At 38.9% G+C, this 19613-nt stretch overlaps 1 protein-coding gene across 1 annotated transcript in view; it reads left to right on the forward strand.

Moving 5' to 3' along the window:
• The window catches only part of phlpp1 (PH domain and leucine rich repeat protein phosphatase 1), a 53485-nt gene that overhangs the window by 17915 nt on the left and 15957 nt on the right, over positions 1 to 19613 (forward strand). Inside the window, exons 2-8 of the mRNA XM_089130819.1 lie at positions 3725 to 3921; positions 5338 to 5463; positions 10586 to 10734; positions 12937 to 13083; positions 14809 to 15036; positions 18218 to 18420; positions 19467 to 19527. Coding sequence (XP_088986945.1) covers positions 3725 to 3921; positions 5338 to 5463; positions 10586 to 10734; positions 12937 to 13083; positions 14809 to 15036; positions 18218 to 18420; positions 19467 to 19527 — 1111 coding nt within the window. The remainder of the gene's footprint in view (positions 1 to 3724; positions 3922 to 5337; positions 5464 to 10585; positions 10735 to 12936; positions 13084 to 14808; positions 15037 to 18217; positions 18421 to 19466; positions 19528 to 19613) is intronic.

The raw sequence follows: 19613 nt of genomic DNA on the forward strand, positions 1-19613 counted from the left end.
AAGTTGAGAAATGTTGTACTTGAGACTGAAAAATTTGTAGTGCAAAATGAAGAAAGTTCAACAACAGTTTCTGTCAGAAAAATAAATATCTTTCAGTGAAAATATTAGATCACTTTTAAAAAGAGAATCAGTTGAATTTATATTGTCAGGTGGTATTGTTAGATTGGAGGACATAATTTGAACTTGCTGTACGTTAACTCTTTTCATCTGATGCCACTGGTATGAGCTCAGTCGTGTGTTTGTCTTTTTATTCTGCGCATTTAGTGACAAACTGTGAAACTGTTGACTGTGTTTCACTTGCATTCTGAATCTCATGACTTAAGCTATATACTGTTTGGTTTAAATAAAACTTCCTCTGGCAATCATAGTCAGATATATCTAAAATCTCATCCAAAGGACTAACAGTATGGAGGCATCGGCTCTAAGATGCTTCGGTCAGGTTGCGTAATGGTGTGCTGAAGCTCTCCAGAACGTGTTACTCATGGTCACGAGCCTTTTAAACTCCTGAAAGAAATTATTCAGGAGTTTTTAGTCCCGATATGTCATATGGGCGGTTCCCCCAGTGCATTCGAGTGCAGGAGCAGAACGTGGACAAATATAGCCTGGACACACACCCTCTTCTGCTTTGTGCCGGATACCCAGAGCACTGGATCTGCCCACACACTCAAAACAGGATGAGGTGTGTAAACTCTCGGAGTTATCCACAGGGCTGGGAGACAAGTTAGTGGGACGTCCCGTTTACTGTGGCATGGAATGATTCACTGTCAAAAATGCAGAAAATTAATATGAATTGTGGGACTCCAAGGGTCAATCCGGTACGCGCTGATCGACGCTAATTTCAAACACGTCAAAGGTTTTCTATTTACAATAGGGATGCGTTATCGGCCACCATATACCGGCATCGCCCGATATGTTATATGTTATCGGCCCAGAAAGTAAATTTGGTCGTTATATTAAAGCTTGATAAATAATACGTTTTTGCTATGTACCAAAATTGTTGCAGAGAACTGAAAATTGAGTAGTATTGAGACGGACGGCTGAAATGTTGGTGGCGTGACAACCCTAGTTCAGTTCAGGGTGGATGTCAGTCAGAGATGAGCTCTCGTGAAGGAAGGGCTGTGGTTTCCTCTTGCCCATGGAAGAAGCACAACACACCTAAATCATGCCTAAGATCCATGTGAGGTCTCTCTGGTCACTAGAGATAAATGTAACTAAAGCTTTTGAGTGAGATCATTATCTGATCATCAAGTATCTGCTCATTTTTTAACAACAACAATAGAAGCCTTCATGAATACAGTGGTAACTGTGTGTTCACCAACATAAGGCTGATTCCTGTAGACTGTCACTTACCCTATTCTACACGTGAGTGTGTGATGTTCTTCTATAGATCTGAGGTGTTGTTGTCTGTGGATGGGACTGGATGTGGTGTTACACCTTTGCTGATGGTGGTGGTGCTGTAAAGTGGGCTTCAGCGCTCCATGTGGAGTACCGTGGGGTCCTGACCCACATACTGTACTACTGCTGCTTTTGGGTCAGATCTCGCTTGCTCTGTCTCAGAGGCAAAAGCAGAGATGTTGCAAGAGTTAGTCAAGAACATGCATAACATATTGTATTTTTATCTCTATGGCGGATGTAAACTCAGTCCATATGGAGCATTGCTGAATTATTCAAAGAATCTGCACATGTGAATGTCGTTCCCAGTCTAAACCACTCTATTCATACTCTTTTCCAACACTTACTGTGTATCTGTAGTACTGACTGCTGGATTATGCTCGTTCTAGCTTCTAGCTTCTGCTTAATGGGCTCTATGCACGGCGTTATTTCCGGTGAAGGATTAAGGATGCTCGATAACTTCCGCCGATCATAGAGTCCAATGCAATACCGAGAATTTATATTGACTTTTATACTCCATGGTTATACTAATGAAACGTTAGTCACAAAAACAGATAAAAGAGACACCCCTCGTTGTGTTTATGCTTCTTTTTAAAATTATATTAAATAAACATAACTATATATAAAATTACATCTAAACGAATGTACGTTTCGTTTCAAAGACGGGAGGACAGTAAATATTGAAGACTCTGCCATAATCCCGTTTTCTCCGGTTTTCCTCCGCTTTAATCTCCATAACCGGAAATGGACGAGCATCCTTACGTCAAATGCGGAACTTATGCGTGCATATAGCCCATTGTAGGGATGGGTATTTTGGTCTCTTTTTTCCCTCCCTCTCTTAATTTCTCATTTTGAGCATTGATAGATCTCAAAAAACAAGTACTCGGAGATGGGCCGTTTCTGTCATGGAGATAATGAAAATATTTTAAGACTGGTGTTATGGAAAGTAAGGTTGACAAATAAAAATATGACATGAAAACATGAACATTAGAAAAAAATAACATTGCTAGGTTATGATGCATCAATGATCTGACCGTCTCTAATAACCCAGCCAAAAATATCAGGCATTGAATTTGAACTGTGAATAAACTAATGCTAACCAATCAGACTAGCTAAGCAAAATGCCACAATAACCAATGAGAAAATATATATTTTAAAGTCAGATCATCGTTTTAATGAGTCACGTCCGAGTACTTGAGTTTTCTTCCTGCTTTACAAGGTATTGTAGGCCAGCTCAAACCTTCTGGATCCCTATCAGATCTGACGTTCTTCCCCCACAGTTTCTTAAACAAATGTTTGAGGTCTACCATTCAAAAGCTTATGAACAGCTGCCTTGAAATGGCTACGACGTGAAGCATGCCATGTCCATCCACTTCTCAAAAAGCCAAACTTAGACCCGACAGTTCTGACAAAATTTAGGCCAGTCTCAAATCTTTCTTTTATATATTTACATTTTTAGAGAGAATAGTGTTTTACCAACGACTGAGATTTCTGAATAAAAGCACGATTTTTGAAGTGTTCCAATCAGGTTTTAGGAAAACCCATTCCACAAACACTTTAACACTGGTAAAAGCTTTGATACGATTGACCACTCTGCCCTCATCTCTCGTGTGGAGAGATGGGTGGGCGTTCAGGGAAATGCTTCTAAATGGTTTCAATCCTATTTCAATAGTAGAAGGTTCTCTGTTAATATTGGTGAATTTACTTCCCTAATGTGTGGGGTCCCTCAAGCTTCTTGCTCCGTTTCTATTTTCCTCGTATGCTTACCCTGGAGTCGATTTTTAAGAAACGTGGCGTCTCATTTCACTGTTACGCTGACAATACCCAAATCTATTTGCCTCTGGGATCAAATAGCATGGGTTTTGATACTCTGCTGGCTTGTCTAGCGGATGTAAAGGCTTGGATGGATGTCCCTAAATCTTCTTCACCTCAATGAAGGTTTAAATCTTCAGAAGCTTGCTCCCTGTGTGTGAAACCACTAGTGAAGAATGTTGGTGTGTTTTCCGATAGTGGTCTTAAAATTGAGAAACGGATTAGTATGGTAGTCATAACCAGTTTTTTTCATCTCAGAGTCCTAGCTAAAGTAAAATCATGTCTTTCTTTTAAGGACTTTGAAATGGTGGTATTTCATATAGGTATTTCATCTTTATATAGGTATTAACCAAGCATCTCTTAACCGTCACTCCATATTTCCTAAATCTGACCTTTACTAGAAATTACTGTTAGCAATTGTCACTGATAGTAACTGACTTTCAGTGTGAAATGTGCATCTGAAGCTGGACTGGATATGTTGTGTGGAGAAGTCAGGCTCACATCTTTCTCTGTTTTGCAGGAAAACCTCACAGCATCGAGAGCTCCGAGCGCATCCAGCTCTCCGGGACGTATAACGTGCGGAAAGGAAAGCTGCAGCTTCCGGTGAATCGCTGGAGTCGACGGCAGGTGATTTTATGTGGCACCTGTCTCATGGTCTCCTCGGTGAAGGCCAGCCATACGGGCAAGATGCACATCCTGCCACTGATCGGAGGAAAGGTACTGAACCCAGTCTGATTGTCCCAAATAGGGCTTGCTTGCAATTTCCATGTAATCGCACTTAAACCGATTTGGCTTATCACGATTTTGAAAAAAAAATAATAATAAAATTATGCACAGCTTGTCATTGATGTTCGGCTCTGTAAACGCTGCTCCATCTGAAAGCACTGCGAGTTTGAGTCACTTATAACGTGCATTTGAAAAAGCAACACGCGTCAAAAACATCTTTCCGAACATGAGAAGCATTTATGAACCTCTTGTCCAACATTTAATAACATGTTTTTACTATAAACTGTAGGGCTGTCAAACGATTAATCGCATCCAAAATAAAAGTTTGTGTTTAGATAATATATGTGGGTGCACTGTGTATAATTGTTTTATATATATAAATACACACGCATGCTTGTATATATTTAAGAAATATTTTTGTGTATATACTGTATATAGATTTATATATAATTTATATTATATATAAATATAAACATTTTATATATAAATAATATTTTTTCTTAAATATAGATGCATGTGTCTGTGTTTTTATATTTATATATATATATACACAAAATAATTACACACAGTACACCCACATATATTATGTAAACACAAACTTTTATTTTGGATGTGATTAATCGTTTGACAGCCTAATAAACTCACTTCATAACGACAGTTGAGCTCTTTCTGTGAGATGATGCCGATAGTGTTTTCCCGGAATGATGTGTGTTATCATACTTCTGCGGCGGGGCATATTTGTGCATAAAATAATCACAGCCTTTACCAAATCATGTGCGGATTCATTGCCATTAATCGTGCAGCCCTAGTCCCAAACCAATGATCCTACAGTCTGACCTCCTGAAGGGCACTGGACAAGAGTAGTCAAAAAAAGAGGATTGACATTTTACAGCATTTTGACAGTATGCAGGGCTTAAAATAAATGTTCTCATAGACCATGGTGTAAGTCAATTTAAATGTTTTATCTAGGAGTTTGTACAGTATAAATCTAATTAAAATAAGCAAGGGATGTTTAAGGTGACTTCACAGAGTTCATTCACACTTTATAATGCCTGTGTGTGTTGAACCCCAGGCTATATTTATCCCAAGTTCCTGGTTACTTTAACAACGACGAGCAACACTTAAAACAAGAGTTCAGAGAGAGGACAGACATAGTGGACATTGGTTAGTGAGTTGTAAAGTTTTATGGTGGTTTTGAGAGTTGATGAAGTGCTAAACAAACAGAGATGCGTTTAAAGCCTCGTACTCTGTCAGTGTTCATTTATGTTGTAGACCGCTAGACTAAATACAGAGTGCTGTCTGCCATGTCACGCATCACTGCTGCTGATGAAGATGATGTGTTTTCACCCCACTGCATGGGGAACGTGTCCCGTTCATGTGTAAGTTGTGTGTTTGTGTTGTGTTCAGGTGGAAGAGGTGAAGAAACACAGTCACTGTTTGGCCTTCAGCTCAGCGGGACCTCAGAGTCAGACCTACTATATCAGCTTCGACAGCTTCACTGAACACCTGCGCTGGCATCGACAGGCTGCTAAGGTGTGTGTGACCGCCTCTATCCTTCCACCTTGTAGAAATAATAAGACCTGACACACTATAGCTGATCCAAACTCTTGTGAGCTGCCTCACTTGCCAGTATTTTCAAGCAAGTAAGTACTGCGCTTTAGTCGTATGATTAGACTTTTATACAGACCAGACCATGTCCTGAATATTTCTATCATTGGTAAATGTCCAAGAATCATGGATTTAATGTGGTATCTTTCGTTGCTTTTTTTCCAAATCAGTGACTTCAGGGCTTTGGGTTTGAATGCTTTTGGTCTGTGAAAAAATGTATAAAAAGGTTGAAATATAATATTAATTTATAGGTTGACAGACAGTCTCACTGGGGACTTTTTTTCTAATTGCTGCAGCTTTTCTCAAAAATTTAAAATATTTGACCAAAAAAAACCTAAAAAAACAAAACAGTGACGTTTGATTATCCAATGGTGCAATTTCTCAACCTTTTTCCAAGATATTTTTGAAGTTCTATTTACAGTGATCAGCACTTCCAAAACGCTCTTCCTCGAGATCCACACGGGTTGTTTGAAAGCAGGCTTCTATCAGTGGATTCCTAATATATCCAATCACCAATCACAGACATGTTTGTTGAGTGCGTCCAGACTTTTTACTTAAATGTGGCTGCTGGGGCATCTATTATTTTACTCACTCTGCTGTCCGCCATCACTTTAAAAACCTCTTTTTCTTAGGCTACTTATGTTCACGTAGCCATAAAGTAGCGACACTGGGAGCAGGGAAATCTATTTAGAGCGCCTTATTTTATTAATTACAATATCGATATTTGGCGCCAGCGCATCGATTCTCGGATCGCACGGAGTAATATCATCACCCTATCGTTATATTGTCCCACCCCTAAGCCTCTTTCACACTGAGATTACGGAAAATACACGGATAATGTGACCCGGCATTTGTCCCGGGATTGTTTGAATTCGGTTCATTCACACTGCCAGTGATTTGCTGGGATCTGTGAGTGTGTTCACACACAACCCGTAAAGATCCCGTAAAGACACATGACGTCAGGATGAGACACGTCGAAAACATGTACACGCGCATACGTTCCACAAAGTTGGTGAACGATCTCAGCTTGAGCGCGGATAGTGAGGAGCTCCTGGTCTCTGCTTCGTTCCAGTTTGCAGACATTTGTTGGTCCTTTCTTTGTTGATGACGAACACAAACTTTCTTCTAAAAGCAACAGAGTCGCGCGATGACACGAGCGTCATCACTATGACACACCCCTTACGGCATTGGTCCTGGCTTTTGTTCACACACCGCGCGTTCCGAGACTGATTCTGGCAATGTTACTAGGTCCCCAACCCGGCATCGATGATCAATCCCGGGTCGTGTTTGCGTTCACACAGAAAGCGTTCTGGCAATTTCCCGGGATCAACACGCTGTGTGAAAGGGGCTCTAGTGGCACCAGGCACTGTGGTTTCAGCTGGCACAGTAAGGCACTTACTAAATGCATGCGGTTTCCATGCCAGAACTCCAAGACGTACACCACGACTGACCCAGAAGCACAAGAAAAGTCCGCTCCAATTTGCTCAAAATCATATGAATAAGCCACAGAAGTTTTGGGATTCTGTCCTGTGGAGCGATGAAATGAGCACTCTGTCTACAGTTAAGCATGGTGGTGGATCTGTGGTGCTCTGCGGCTGCTTTAAACCCTTTGGCACTGGTAAACTGCAGTGTGTGGAAGGCATGATTCATTAAAGTATCAGGAAAGCCTAGGAGAAAACATCATGCCGTCAGTGAGGAAGCTGAAGCTTGGTCGTCAGTGAACCTTCCATTAGGACATTGATCCCCAGCATACCTCAAATTGCACCAAGGCTCAGTTGCAGAAGAAGTCCTGGAAGATTCTACAGTGGCCGTCAGTCGCCTGACTCGAACCCCACAGAAAATCTCCGGTGGGATTTGAAGAAGGCGGTTGCAGCACGCAATCCCAGGAATATTACTGAAGTGGAGGCCATTGCTCGAGAGGAACAGACGCAGATTCCTTTAGAAGCTGGTGTCTGGTTGTACATCTTGTTTGCAGAAGGTCGTAACAGCAAAAGTGTGTTCTACTTTGAATTAAAAATGCTTGCCATGAAGGGGTTGAATTATTTTAAGTCATTAAAAGTTGCATTTTCAGTTGAATTTGGGGAAACCACTTGAAACATTTGTTGTGTTGAGCTATTTCATTTACTTTTGTTTGATTTGTTCATTGCAAACGGCTGAAAGCCTGAAAATTTCGCCAATAAATCTGATTTGCGATAGGGGTTGAATATATATATTAGGGCTGTGCAAAAATTAATTGCGATTAATCGCATACAAAATAAAAGTCTGTGTTTACATAATATATTTGTGTGTGTGCTCTATATAATTATTTTGTATATATAAATACCTATGCATGCATGTATATATTTAAGAATTATTTGTGCTTAAATTCTATATATATATATAAATACATCATCTATATTAAATAAATATAAATATTTTATATATGAATAACACATTTTCTTAAATATATACATGCATGTGTGTGTATTTATATATACAAAATAATTATATACAGCACACACAAATATATTATGTAAACACAGACTTTTATTTTGGATGCGATTCATCGCAATTAATTTTTGCCCAGCCCTAATATATATATATATATATATAGTTTATGTAGGTATATATATATATAAATGTGTGTTATGTAGGTGTATATATATATATATATAGGTTATGTGTTTCAGAGTGGCTCTGTTCACAGTAAATGCTGCTTCACATGAACATGAGCTTTTTATTATTTACATGTGTGGAGTGTCTCTGGCTCCATCTCTGCATATGCTGTGAGTTTGGGTTGCTTATAACGGTCATCTGGGAACGCAATGTACACCATTTCATCAGATTTGTAACGTAAAACATTTCAAAATAGAAGTTTAAACTCACTTGTTTTGATTTTTACATTCCTGTTCAAGAAATGACAGTGGTTGTAGCATTTCTTTCGTAAACAAATGGCCAAGTTTTAAAGATTTAAAATGTTGACACCTTCTGCAGGCATTTGTTATAATGCATAATGTACATAAGAGGATTTATATTTGGTGCTTCTGTTAAAAATCCTGAGGGACTGCGCAATAATGCATTAACTGCGTTCAGTTAACAGTGTGAACGGGGAATGTAGTCCCGAACACAACAGAAGCAAAGCACAAAATCGTATGATGTGTACTTGAAGACTGAACGATTGAAATATCAGGGCTCATTTACGCACATAGATTACATTAAGTTTGGCAACACAACCCTCTTTTTAAGCTTTCAAGCGTTATCCCTTGACGTATGTCTGAATCACACCTGGACTCGGGATGTTTGTTAAACATTTATGTTGTGACCCATGTGACCCGGTTCTCACAGTACGGTGAGCTTTGCCCAGTCTCATTTTGTCTTGCCGTTAACATTTATCTACTGATGTGCGTTGGTTTCAGCCCTGAACACACTGTAAAGCATGAGAAATAAACTGGTTGGATCTGGCAGAAGTGCACTCGTTCCCCTGCTGTAAATCAGCGTGTGTTTTCTGCTCGTGGACTTCAGACCTCTGTGCTTCTGTAGCACGTTTACACACACCTTCTCACCTCTTCACACAGCTGTTCAGATACTCTGGAGCTCCTCATTGTTCTGATCTAAGCTAAATTTGCCCTGGAAATGACACCTCATCACTCCATCACAGAAAGAGTGTGAACAGCCCTAGTTGGGAGTCCTACTTTAGCATACTTTACTATGAACAAACCATCCTAAACAAACGCAAGTAGGGCAAGCCTGGCCAGCCTATTTTACTGTGCCGTTCCCAGAGACAACCTTGTGCCGTGAGATCCGTCCTGCCCACCGGGACCCTCAGATTAGAAAAACCTCACAAGAGGTTTCAGGCTGCTGTGTTGATGTGAACCTGTCATGTTATGAGCGGCGTGTGCTGTGTTATTAATGAATACTGGTTATGAAGTCATGATAGTTTGTTGTGGAGGAGAGTGTGCTGCTATTTTGCTAAGTGAGCATGTTCACCTGCTGGACCAGAAGACAGTGTTATTTTAGTATCATTGAGATGTCATACATTGCCCGGCCTAAAAAAAGTCGCTGTTGGGATTTAAATATGCAAATGCTTAAGAGTCTATGATTGACTAGATCATTACTTCAGTGATTATTGTGTTTTTAGCATGTTATATGTTTGGAAACAGCTCTTCTAACCCTAACTGACTGAGTGTGTAGCGTCATCATGGCCATATTCCAGGATGTCTATGTCCAGATTCGTCAGGCTCAAAATGTGAAAGAATGGTTGAGAGGAGCATGAAGAATCATTTTCACACATGAATCTGCTCCTCCTCGAAAAGTCCAGATCTTAAACTCACTGAAAGTCTTTGGGACGCGCTGGAGGAGAGAGACTCTACAGAGTGCTGGACTCTTGCATCGACAACATAATTATCATTAACAATGTGACGTGGCCCATTTTCTCGTATTTGAGGCGTGGTTTACGAATGCCCAGAGCCATATTATTGGGTGTTACAAATGTTTGTCAAATGCGCCTCTATGTAGCCCACAGCCAATCGGTTCAATGATACCAGATGACGTATGTAGAGCGACAGAAAATTAGACGAGGAAGAAGACGATGGGTCAAAGATTCAGGATATTTATGTATACACAAAGGCTGTATCAAAAGGTAACTTTGCGTCCGCTGCCAAGATGGATCCATGGATATAAACCAAGTAACTGCTTCGGTGTGTCGCATGTACATCATCATCGTCTTGCTGCTCCCTCCTCGTTCTGTGACCAAATATTGATGCACCTCTTGATGTAAATAAGTGTTTTGGTGTTATTTCCATCAAGAGGTGCATCAATATTTGGTCCAGATGGAAATGGAAATGCTGTATTGGCAACTAACAGAAATAATTTGATTGAAATTATCTATTTTATTTTATTTCAAGCAACAAAACATGTTTGTATTGACTAGTTTCGGTTAACTGTAATAACCCTGCAGAAAACAACTGGGAAAGAAAAAACCCATAGATGCACAATTCCTTGTTGATCTTGCTGTGATGATACCTTGATAAATGACTTGTGTGTGTGTGTCTGCCTGTCTGTCTGTCAGATGGTGTCTCAGAGGATCAGTTCGGTGGATCTGTCCTGCTGTAGTCTAGAGAAACTGCCGCCCAACCTGCTGTACAGTCAAGACCTGACGCATCTCAACCTCAAACACAACTTTCTGCCTGCGGACCAGACGCTGCTGCAGCTCCAGAGGTCAGTGTGTGTTTCACACATCAGCTTTCCCCCACTTCAAACTCTTCACATTTTAATTTCATTACATTTTTAAAGATGAATTCATCTGAAGTTTGGTGAATTCCAGCTTTTTTGGTAATACATACATACATTTGTATTAAATCAGAAAATAGAACATTCCTAAAAACCATTTCATAGGCCATTATTATTTTTACAATTTTAATAAATTGTTACATTTTTATAAATTCAATCAATTGGGAATTTTTTTTTGTTAATTCAATCGATTGGAAATTTTTGGAATTATTAAAATCAAGTTAAACCATTGATGCAAAATGACGACCAAAAATTGGCATTTTTTGTCATCAGAGGATTTTTTGTCGAGAGGCTAAAGACTACAGTAAGTAGTAGGGTCTGTCCCGCATGTTCCCAACCCGCCCATAGACGGATCTCGCTCACAGAATGGACACAATAGTGTCAGACATCTTTTTTGGAAGCTAAGCTAGCAGGCTCTTGTTCTGAGAAAGCTAAGTAATAGGGGTTACCATCCTCTTTCCAGACATGTCTGGCCGTCGATGTCTGGGATTCAGCTTTTGCTTTCTGCAGTCGTCATTCATTGTTTACATGTACAGCTTTTGTTTCAATCTAACTGAATTCATTCCGAATCTGTATATGTTTACATGAACGCTAAACAAGTGATCGGTTGATGTGCGTTTTAACATTGCTAAGAAAATTCCCTCTCCTCATTGAGAGATACGAGACTGGTGCGTCTCACAGGTGTCGCTGGTAACACTTTATAATAACTACACGCTAATAATCATTAGTTAAGTATGAGTAAACCATTAATTCATTATTCATAAAGCATTAATAGACATTAATAAGCAGTTCATAAATACAGCTACAAATGCTTTCTTTTTGATTTAAAAGCATATCTATGATTTGTTTAATAATTGTATTTTCATCCTTTATTAATGATCAATTTATCATTTCTAAATGAAGAATTGCATTTTTTATAAACCAGTTATTTAAGAGTTGTCCGTGGTTCATACGATTACTTAGAGCGAGTAAGTAAATGATTAATAAACTATTTAAATGTACATTCATACATCTTATTATTCAGACATATAGTGATGGTTACTTAATGTGTTAATAAATGCTTTATTAACATGTATTAATGCTTTAATTAAGGATTCATTTGGGTAGTTATAAAGCATTTAGTAGTGGTCAGTTGACTATTTTTGTGAGCTAATCTAAAGTGAGGACTAGTCATGCCTTGTAAAGCATTTTTAAAGGCTGTTAAATATTTCTATGTTCTGTATCACTGCGTTGTGTTTGTTACATTTTACTGTTTAGAAGATTGACGAGTCTTTAAATCGCCTTTATAAATGCTTTACAAAGCATGAATAGTCCTCACTTTAGATTAGCTCACAAAAATAGTTAACTGACCACTAATAAATGCTTTATAACTACCTGTATTTACTACATTTACTTACACTTTCCAAGTGGTCTTATAAATGACTGACAACTCTTAAACACTGGTTTGCAAATAATGTTATACTTCATTTAGAAATTATTAATTGATCATTAACAAAGTATGAAAATACAATCATTAAACGCATTATAGATATGCTTATAAATCAAGAAAAAAGCATGTATAGCTATATTTATAAACTGCATATTAATGTCTATTAATGTTTTATAAATGATGTATTAACTGTTTACTCATGCTTAACTAATGATTAATAGCGTGCAGTTATTATAAAGTGTTACCGTGTCGCTCATCGGTAATCACGCCAACAGCCTCGCGCCGTTCTCCCGCAGCCCTCCCTCGTCATGCTCGTCACAGTAAACATAATGAATGACGACTGTAGAACGCAAAAGCCGAATCCCGGACATTTTGGGTGATCTCGAAACACATATTCAGGCAGACTCATCATGGAGACTCACTTGTAGCCTAGACTTGTTGTTTAACTACTGAGCTCTGTCACCGGTAGGCGTGGCCTCTTAGTGCAGCAAAGCAAGTGCATTCTGGGAGTTGTTGTCTTTCATCCACATAAGCCCAAAATATATTTTCTGGCTTTTCTCAGTCTAGAAAGCTTTAAATTCAAAAAATAATTTCACATTTCCTCACATAAATACATAAATGATCCATTTTAAATACACTTTCTTCTTTCCAGAGGTGGAGTATCGCTTTAATATCTCTAAATGTCCTCTCTTCTCCTGCAGATTTTCCCGTTTGCGGAGTCTCAATCTCTCTAATAACCAGCTGAGAAGCTTCCCGCTGCACATCTGCTCCATTAGCACGCTGACGGAGGTCAACCTCAGCTGCAACCACCTGACCTCCATCCATCCTGACGTGGGCAAAATGACCAAGTGAGTGTGTCCGCCACAGATGTGCGTGTCGTTTCTGAGGAATTACAAAAATAAAGCACATTTTCAAACGACCTTGCAACCTTCACCAAAAGGTCCAACATATACGTTTAGCTGTGTTGCTGTGAGTCTCGAGTAAGCAATCGAGTAGACTAACACTCTGTCTAGAGCAAACGCAAGCATCATAGAAACTCACCCATTTGAATGGGTGGATGATGACGCTGTATGGTTTTGAAGCGTCCATCGTAGTACGTAGCATCGCGACACCCTGTTCGCTTTGACATATTCTTGACCTATTATTCTCTCACGGTCTAAATTTTGGCTTGCACTTCTGTAACCTATTTCCCCCCCATGTAACACATGATGTTTCATCAGTGCAGTTTAGTCTAAGCAAAATGTCAAATGTTACATATTTTAAAATGTCCAATGTTATGAACAATGTTATTTTACGTGGACTGTTTTGCTTACCAAGGAAAAATGTCACAATCATTTTTATTTTATTCATTTTTTATTATTATTTTATTGAGATTTTTTTAATGAAAACAAATCATATTGTACAAACAAGAGTATATATTGCGAACTATGTCAGGTGTATATAGAAAGAAGAAAAAATCACAAAACATTGTACATCTTAAATAGTTTGTTTTTTCTTCAAATTGCGTTCGAGTTTCTACTTTTAGATATTCCTTCTAAATTAATTCTAATGTCAGTTTTACAAAGTTTTTACAAACTACTCAAACTTATAAATATAAGTCTCGGATTTACGTCATTGCTTACTTTGCACGAGTGATCACTACTTGATCACTTAGAATCCGCAATGGAGCCGATTTAATATTTATAGTTTTTTTTTCCTTATGAATTTGCTTTATGCACCATTATGTAGGCCAGAATGTATGCTTGGGGTGTTAAAATATTAAATATAAACGAATATTAATTATAAAAAATATATTCATTTATTTATATAAAATATTAAAAAACTAAAATTATATTACAATACAGTCAGCTCATAAGTATTAAACGTGATTAAATGTCAAAATAACTCAAGTTGTGTAGGGTGGGGCTAAATTAAGTTGGCATGCTGTGACGTCACTGTGGTCTATGGATCTGCCTGAAGTGTACATGTTGAGTAGACTCATTCCCTCGGCCAAAATCGGCGGATCGATGGTCTGTCCAAATAAGCTTCCCTCCTGCTTCACAAAGTTAAACAGTACGGATTCCCCCGAGGGAAAGTTTGTGTGTGTATATCGAAAAGAAGCCAAACTTACCGTAGATATGTGGAGTCAGGCCGTCATGTGACACTCGTTGCACTGCTGCCCCCTGCTGGACACACTCGTGCTCATCCAGTGCCAAGTTTCCAGAGTTTTACTGTGCTAACCTCCTTGCTTTGCACAGTAACACCCAGCTAACAGGATACGTTCGCTCTTCCAGTAACATTAATAGAATGTCCGTTCAAGGTTATCTGGTTATTAATAATGCTCTCAAAATGTGAGCTCTAAAAACGTATGCATCGTTTTATCCTGAAGCGCTTTAGTTGGATGTTCATCTAACATTTTTTTTCAAATGTCACTACTTGATTCAGAAGGTTCAGAAAACATTCAAATCTCATAATGTATGCAAAATGAAAACCTTATCATTCATGTAACCAAGAAAACAAAACACTTTTGGCAAAACGTTCTTCAAAACGTATTCCTGTGTGGTGGACGTTGCTCATGTCCGTGTCTGTGTCAGTCTGCAGACGTTTGTTCTGGACGGGAACCTGCTGTGTGCTCTCCCCTTGGAGCTGGGCTCTCTGCAGAGGCTGGCCTACCTGGGCCTGTCCTTCAATGAGTTCACACAGGTGCCGTCGGTGCTGGAGCGGCTGCCCGCCGTCGAGAGACTCTGCATGGCTGGAAATAAAGTGCCGGTGCTGACGCTACAGGCCTTCCGTCTGCTGACGCTCAAACACGTCGACCTCCGGTGAGCACACACACACTAGCTGTGACAGCAGAGCATTAGTAGCCTACACTTCACACTGAACCAGGGGAACATCACCACCTCAAGTGTGTTCAATTATTAAATGTATGAGTTGAATTTAATGTGTAATAATTCAAATGTTCCAGCAAGGTTTGGAGTTCGTTTTTTGGCTGTGAAATCTACGGTGAATTGAAATCACTGTTACTTTTCCAACTTTAATGCATCAGAGATACAGTATATTGATAACACAACTGTAATTTGTGAAAATTATCTAATAATGAACAATAATATTATTATTTTGTTAATTTCAATGTTTAGGCTACTAAAAACATTAGTTAGAGTGAGAGTTCACCTCAGAAATGAAAATGTTGTCCCAAGTTGTTCCAAACCTGTATGATGTTCTGTTGAACACAAAAGATGATATTTTAAGATGACAGTTGATGGTAGCCATTTTTTTTTCCCCCATACTATGGAAGTTAATGGGTGCCGCCAACTGTCTTCCAAACATCTTCTTTTGTGTCAAAGAGAACAGAGAAACTCTAGCCTGGTTAAAACCAGACCATTCTCAGTTGTAACTGAGTTAGTCTGGCAAAGCGTCATAGACAAATCATTTCCAGAGGGGCGTCACCAACGGACGTTGCGGCCAACGGTCTCCTGGCAACAAGGCCCGTTTTTCTGCGTGAGCTTGTTTTGACAGTGTGTGATGCCCATTTGTAAATTTACCTGCATTAGCAAAAATCATTAAATACGCCAGGCTCTTATGGCTCAAATAGTATGATATAGTGAGAATATGGAGCTCACATTATAGGAGAAAAAAACATAAATAAATTATGTTTAGAGCAAAAATATGCTATTTGAACGAGTGAATCAACACATCAGTAGGGTTGGGTATCGTTTGAATTTGAACGATTCTGATTCCGATTCCTTGTTTCGATTCCGGTTCCTAACGATTCTCGATTCCGATTCTTTTAAGAGGCAGGGTCAAAAAAGTTTAGCTAACCTTGCTAACCAACGGCCTTTCTGAAGGAAATACTCCTTCTGAAATAATACTCCTTTTGTCACAAATTTTGCATTTTGCCGAGATTTCGTTATTTTTAGAAAAGTGAAGCCACACTTTGGATTGCCGACGTAAGCTACTCATGTTCGACTCGCGTGGTTATGCCAACACTTCCGGTAGACGCTTCGAAACGTTCAAATCGCTTAAAACAGACGCGATAGCTGATTCGAACGAGTGATGTTCGACGGCGGCGTCCATCTTTGTAATGTAGGCTACAAAATCTGCTTCAAAATCCCAGCGCTGTCGTCATCGTGTAAAGCTGATTGGTGCCGCGATTTCCACGGATTGGAAATGGGCTTGAATGAGCTCTTTGCCAGACTAACTTTCAGAGCAAATCTAAATTTGCTGGAAGTTGTCTGGGTTTTCCCAGGCTAGAGAAACACCATACAGGTTTGGAACAACTTGAAGGAGAGAACATTTTATTTTTTTGGGTGAACTATCCCTTTAATGCTCTTTGAATTAACATGAAATAAACAATGGGCTGTATTGTAATCACAAGCTTGAATACACTACAGCACTTTTACCCAGATTTGTTGCCCTGATATGCAGTTTGGACGAATTAGTGCTAGTCAGAATCAGTCTGCTTATATTTGGCAGTCAGTGTTGACAGATTTTACAGAAAACCCCGTAGTGTGTGATGAGCACAGAGACTCTATTATTAGGTTCAGACTGAGATTCCATTCAATCGGATGAAATCAAACATGTTTGATATTTTGAGCCCATTTCAGAACACGTTGTTTTCATTTTTCATTGGTCTCCTAGCAACAAGGCCCGTTTTTCTGCGTGAGCTTGTTTTGACAGTGTGTGATGCCCATTTGTAAATTTACCTGCATTAGCAAAAATCATTAAATGCTGAAAATCATTGCTCATTTTTACTTCATGTTAGCTAATGGATTATCTAATGTTAACCACGTAAAGCCTGAAATATGAAGTCAGAAAAATCTAGTTTTTAAAGTAACAGTTCAATGAACCTTTAGAAAAAATATAAAATAAAAACAAAAAGGTTTGGATAGGAGCTTTTGTTGTGGATAATGTTTGCTACGCCAGGCTCTTATGGCTCAAATAGTATGATATAGTGAGAATATGGAGCTCATATTATAGGAGAAAAAAACATAAATAAATTATGTTTAGAGCAAAAATATGCTATTTGAACGAGTGAATCAACACATCAGTAGGGTTGGGTATCGTTTAAATTTGAACGATTCTGATTCCGATTCCTTGTTTCGATTCCGGTTCCTAACGATTCTCGATTCCGATTCTTTTAAGAGGCAGGGTCAAAAAAGTTTAGCTAACCATGTTAACCAACGGCCTTTCTGAAGGAAATACTCCTTCTGTCACAAATTTTGCATTTTGCCGAGATTTCGTTATTTTTAGAAAAGTGAAGCCACACTTTGGATCGCCGACGTAAGGTACTCATGTTCGACTCGTGTGGTTATGCCAACACTTCCGGTAGACGCTTCTTCGTTGGTGTTGTTCAGCGGTTTCTTCTTCCGCTCGGCGGACTGTGAATATCGAAACTAGGAATCGAAATTTTAACTTTTGAACAAATCCGGGAAAAACGAAAAGTTAGTCTCGGTTCCAATCGATACTCGATTCTCGATACCCAACCCTACACATCAGACAGCAGTCTTCACTCTATATCTGTCAATAATATGTCCTAATAAGATGATATTTAATGCTTGGTTTGATGATCAAAGCTCTGTAGTTTTAAAACGTATAATGCAATACAATGATGAATGAGAGATGAACAAATAACCCTTTCTCAGAAGGCCGATGGAACATATTTGAACTCGCATTTTAACATGATTTGTTTGAAAGATAATGTACAGATAATCAAGTAAAGCTAAGTTGTTTCAGTCCAGTCAGTAATAATCTTAAAATATTACTAACAATATAAAAGTTCTTAAGGTTTTACAGCAAAAAGACACGTGAACCACAAGCTAAAAGTGGACAATTTTACAATTATTTTGAAATGCCTTTTACTTGCTAAAACAGTAGCAACTATCAATCAGAGGAGAGAAATCATGTAGTAGATTGTGTACTACAGATATTTCAGCCAACTTTTGCACATTTTTAGTGTCGGTAATGTATTTACAATGGCTTTGGTGAATTTTTCCGTCTCCTCAGTCTGAACCAGATCTCCAGCGTCGTGCCGGATGAGCCGGAGTTTCTGCGTCACGTGACGCAGCTGGATGTTCGCGATAACCGTCTGTCTGAGCTGGACGTGTCCGTGTTCCCGCGGCTGGAAGTCCTGCACTGTCAGAGGAACCGCCTTGCTCGTCTGCGTCTGCGTGGCTGCGCTCTCAAGGCTGTCTACGCCTCCAACAACGGTAGCGCACACACCTTTCTACATCACATTAAAGGGATAGTTCACCCAAAATGACAATTAGCCCATGATTTACTCATCCTCAAGTCATCCTAGGTGATTATGACATTCTTCTGGTGTTTATGATGAATACAATCAGAGTTGTATTAATAAATGTCCTGGCTCTTCCAAGCTTGAGAATGGCAGTGAATTGCTGGTTCCGTTTTTGAAGTCCATAAAAGTGCATCCGTCCATCATAGACAAACTCTATATGGAACTTAATAAAGGCCTTTTGATGCACTTTTATGATGGATGGATGCATTTTAAAATTTTATCATTGATAGATGCACTTTTATGATGGATAGATGCACTTTTATCATGAGTAGATTAACTTTTATGATGGATAGATGCACTTTTATGATGGATAGATGCACTTTTATGATGGATAGATGCACTTTTATGATGGATAGATGCACTTTTATCATGGATAGATGCACTTTTATCATGGATAGATGCACTTTTATCATGGATAGATGCACTTTTATCATGGATAGATGCACTTTTATGATGGATAGATGCACTTTTATGATGGATAGATGCACTTTTATGATGATAGATGCACTTTTATCATGGATAGATGCACTTTTATCATGGATAGATGCACTTTTATGATGGATAGATGCACTTTTATCATGGATAGATGCACTTTTATGATGGATAGATGCACTTTTATCATGAGTAGATTAACTTTTATGATGGATAGATGCACTTTTATCATGGATAGATGCACTTTTATGATGGATAGATGCACTTTTATGATGGATAGATGCACTTTTATCATGGAGAGATGCACTTTTATTGTGGATAGATGCACTTTTATTGTGGATAGATGCACTTTTTATATTTTTTATATTACTCCGATTGTATTCATCTGAAAGAAGAATGTCATATAAACCAATGATGACTTGAGGGTGAGGACATCAAGGGCTAATTTAAATTTTTGGGTGTACCATCCCTTTAACACACAACATCCATTCGTTCGCTTGATGCCATACGACATCTGTTCCACAGAGCTGCAAGAGTTAGACGTGAGTCCTGTGGCCTCTAACCTCACGTACGTGGACATCTCCAGGTGAGTTTGATCTCTCTCCCTTGTGTCTTTGTTACTATCTGGTCAAACCCACATAGTGACATGAAGTTTCCTTTCATGTGTCATCA

Source organism: Pimephales promelas, chromosome 5 (assembly GCF_988280905.1).
Source record: "Pimephales promelas chromosome 5, fPimPro1.hap1.1, whole genome shotgun sequence".
Classification (NCBI taxonomy): Eukaryota; Metazoa; Chordata; class Actinopteri; order Cypriniformes; family Leuciscidae; genus Pimephales; species Pimephales promelas.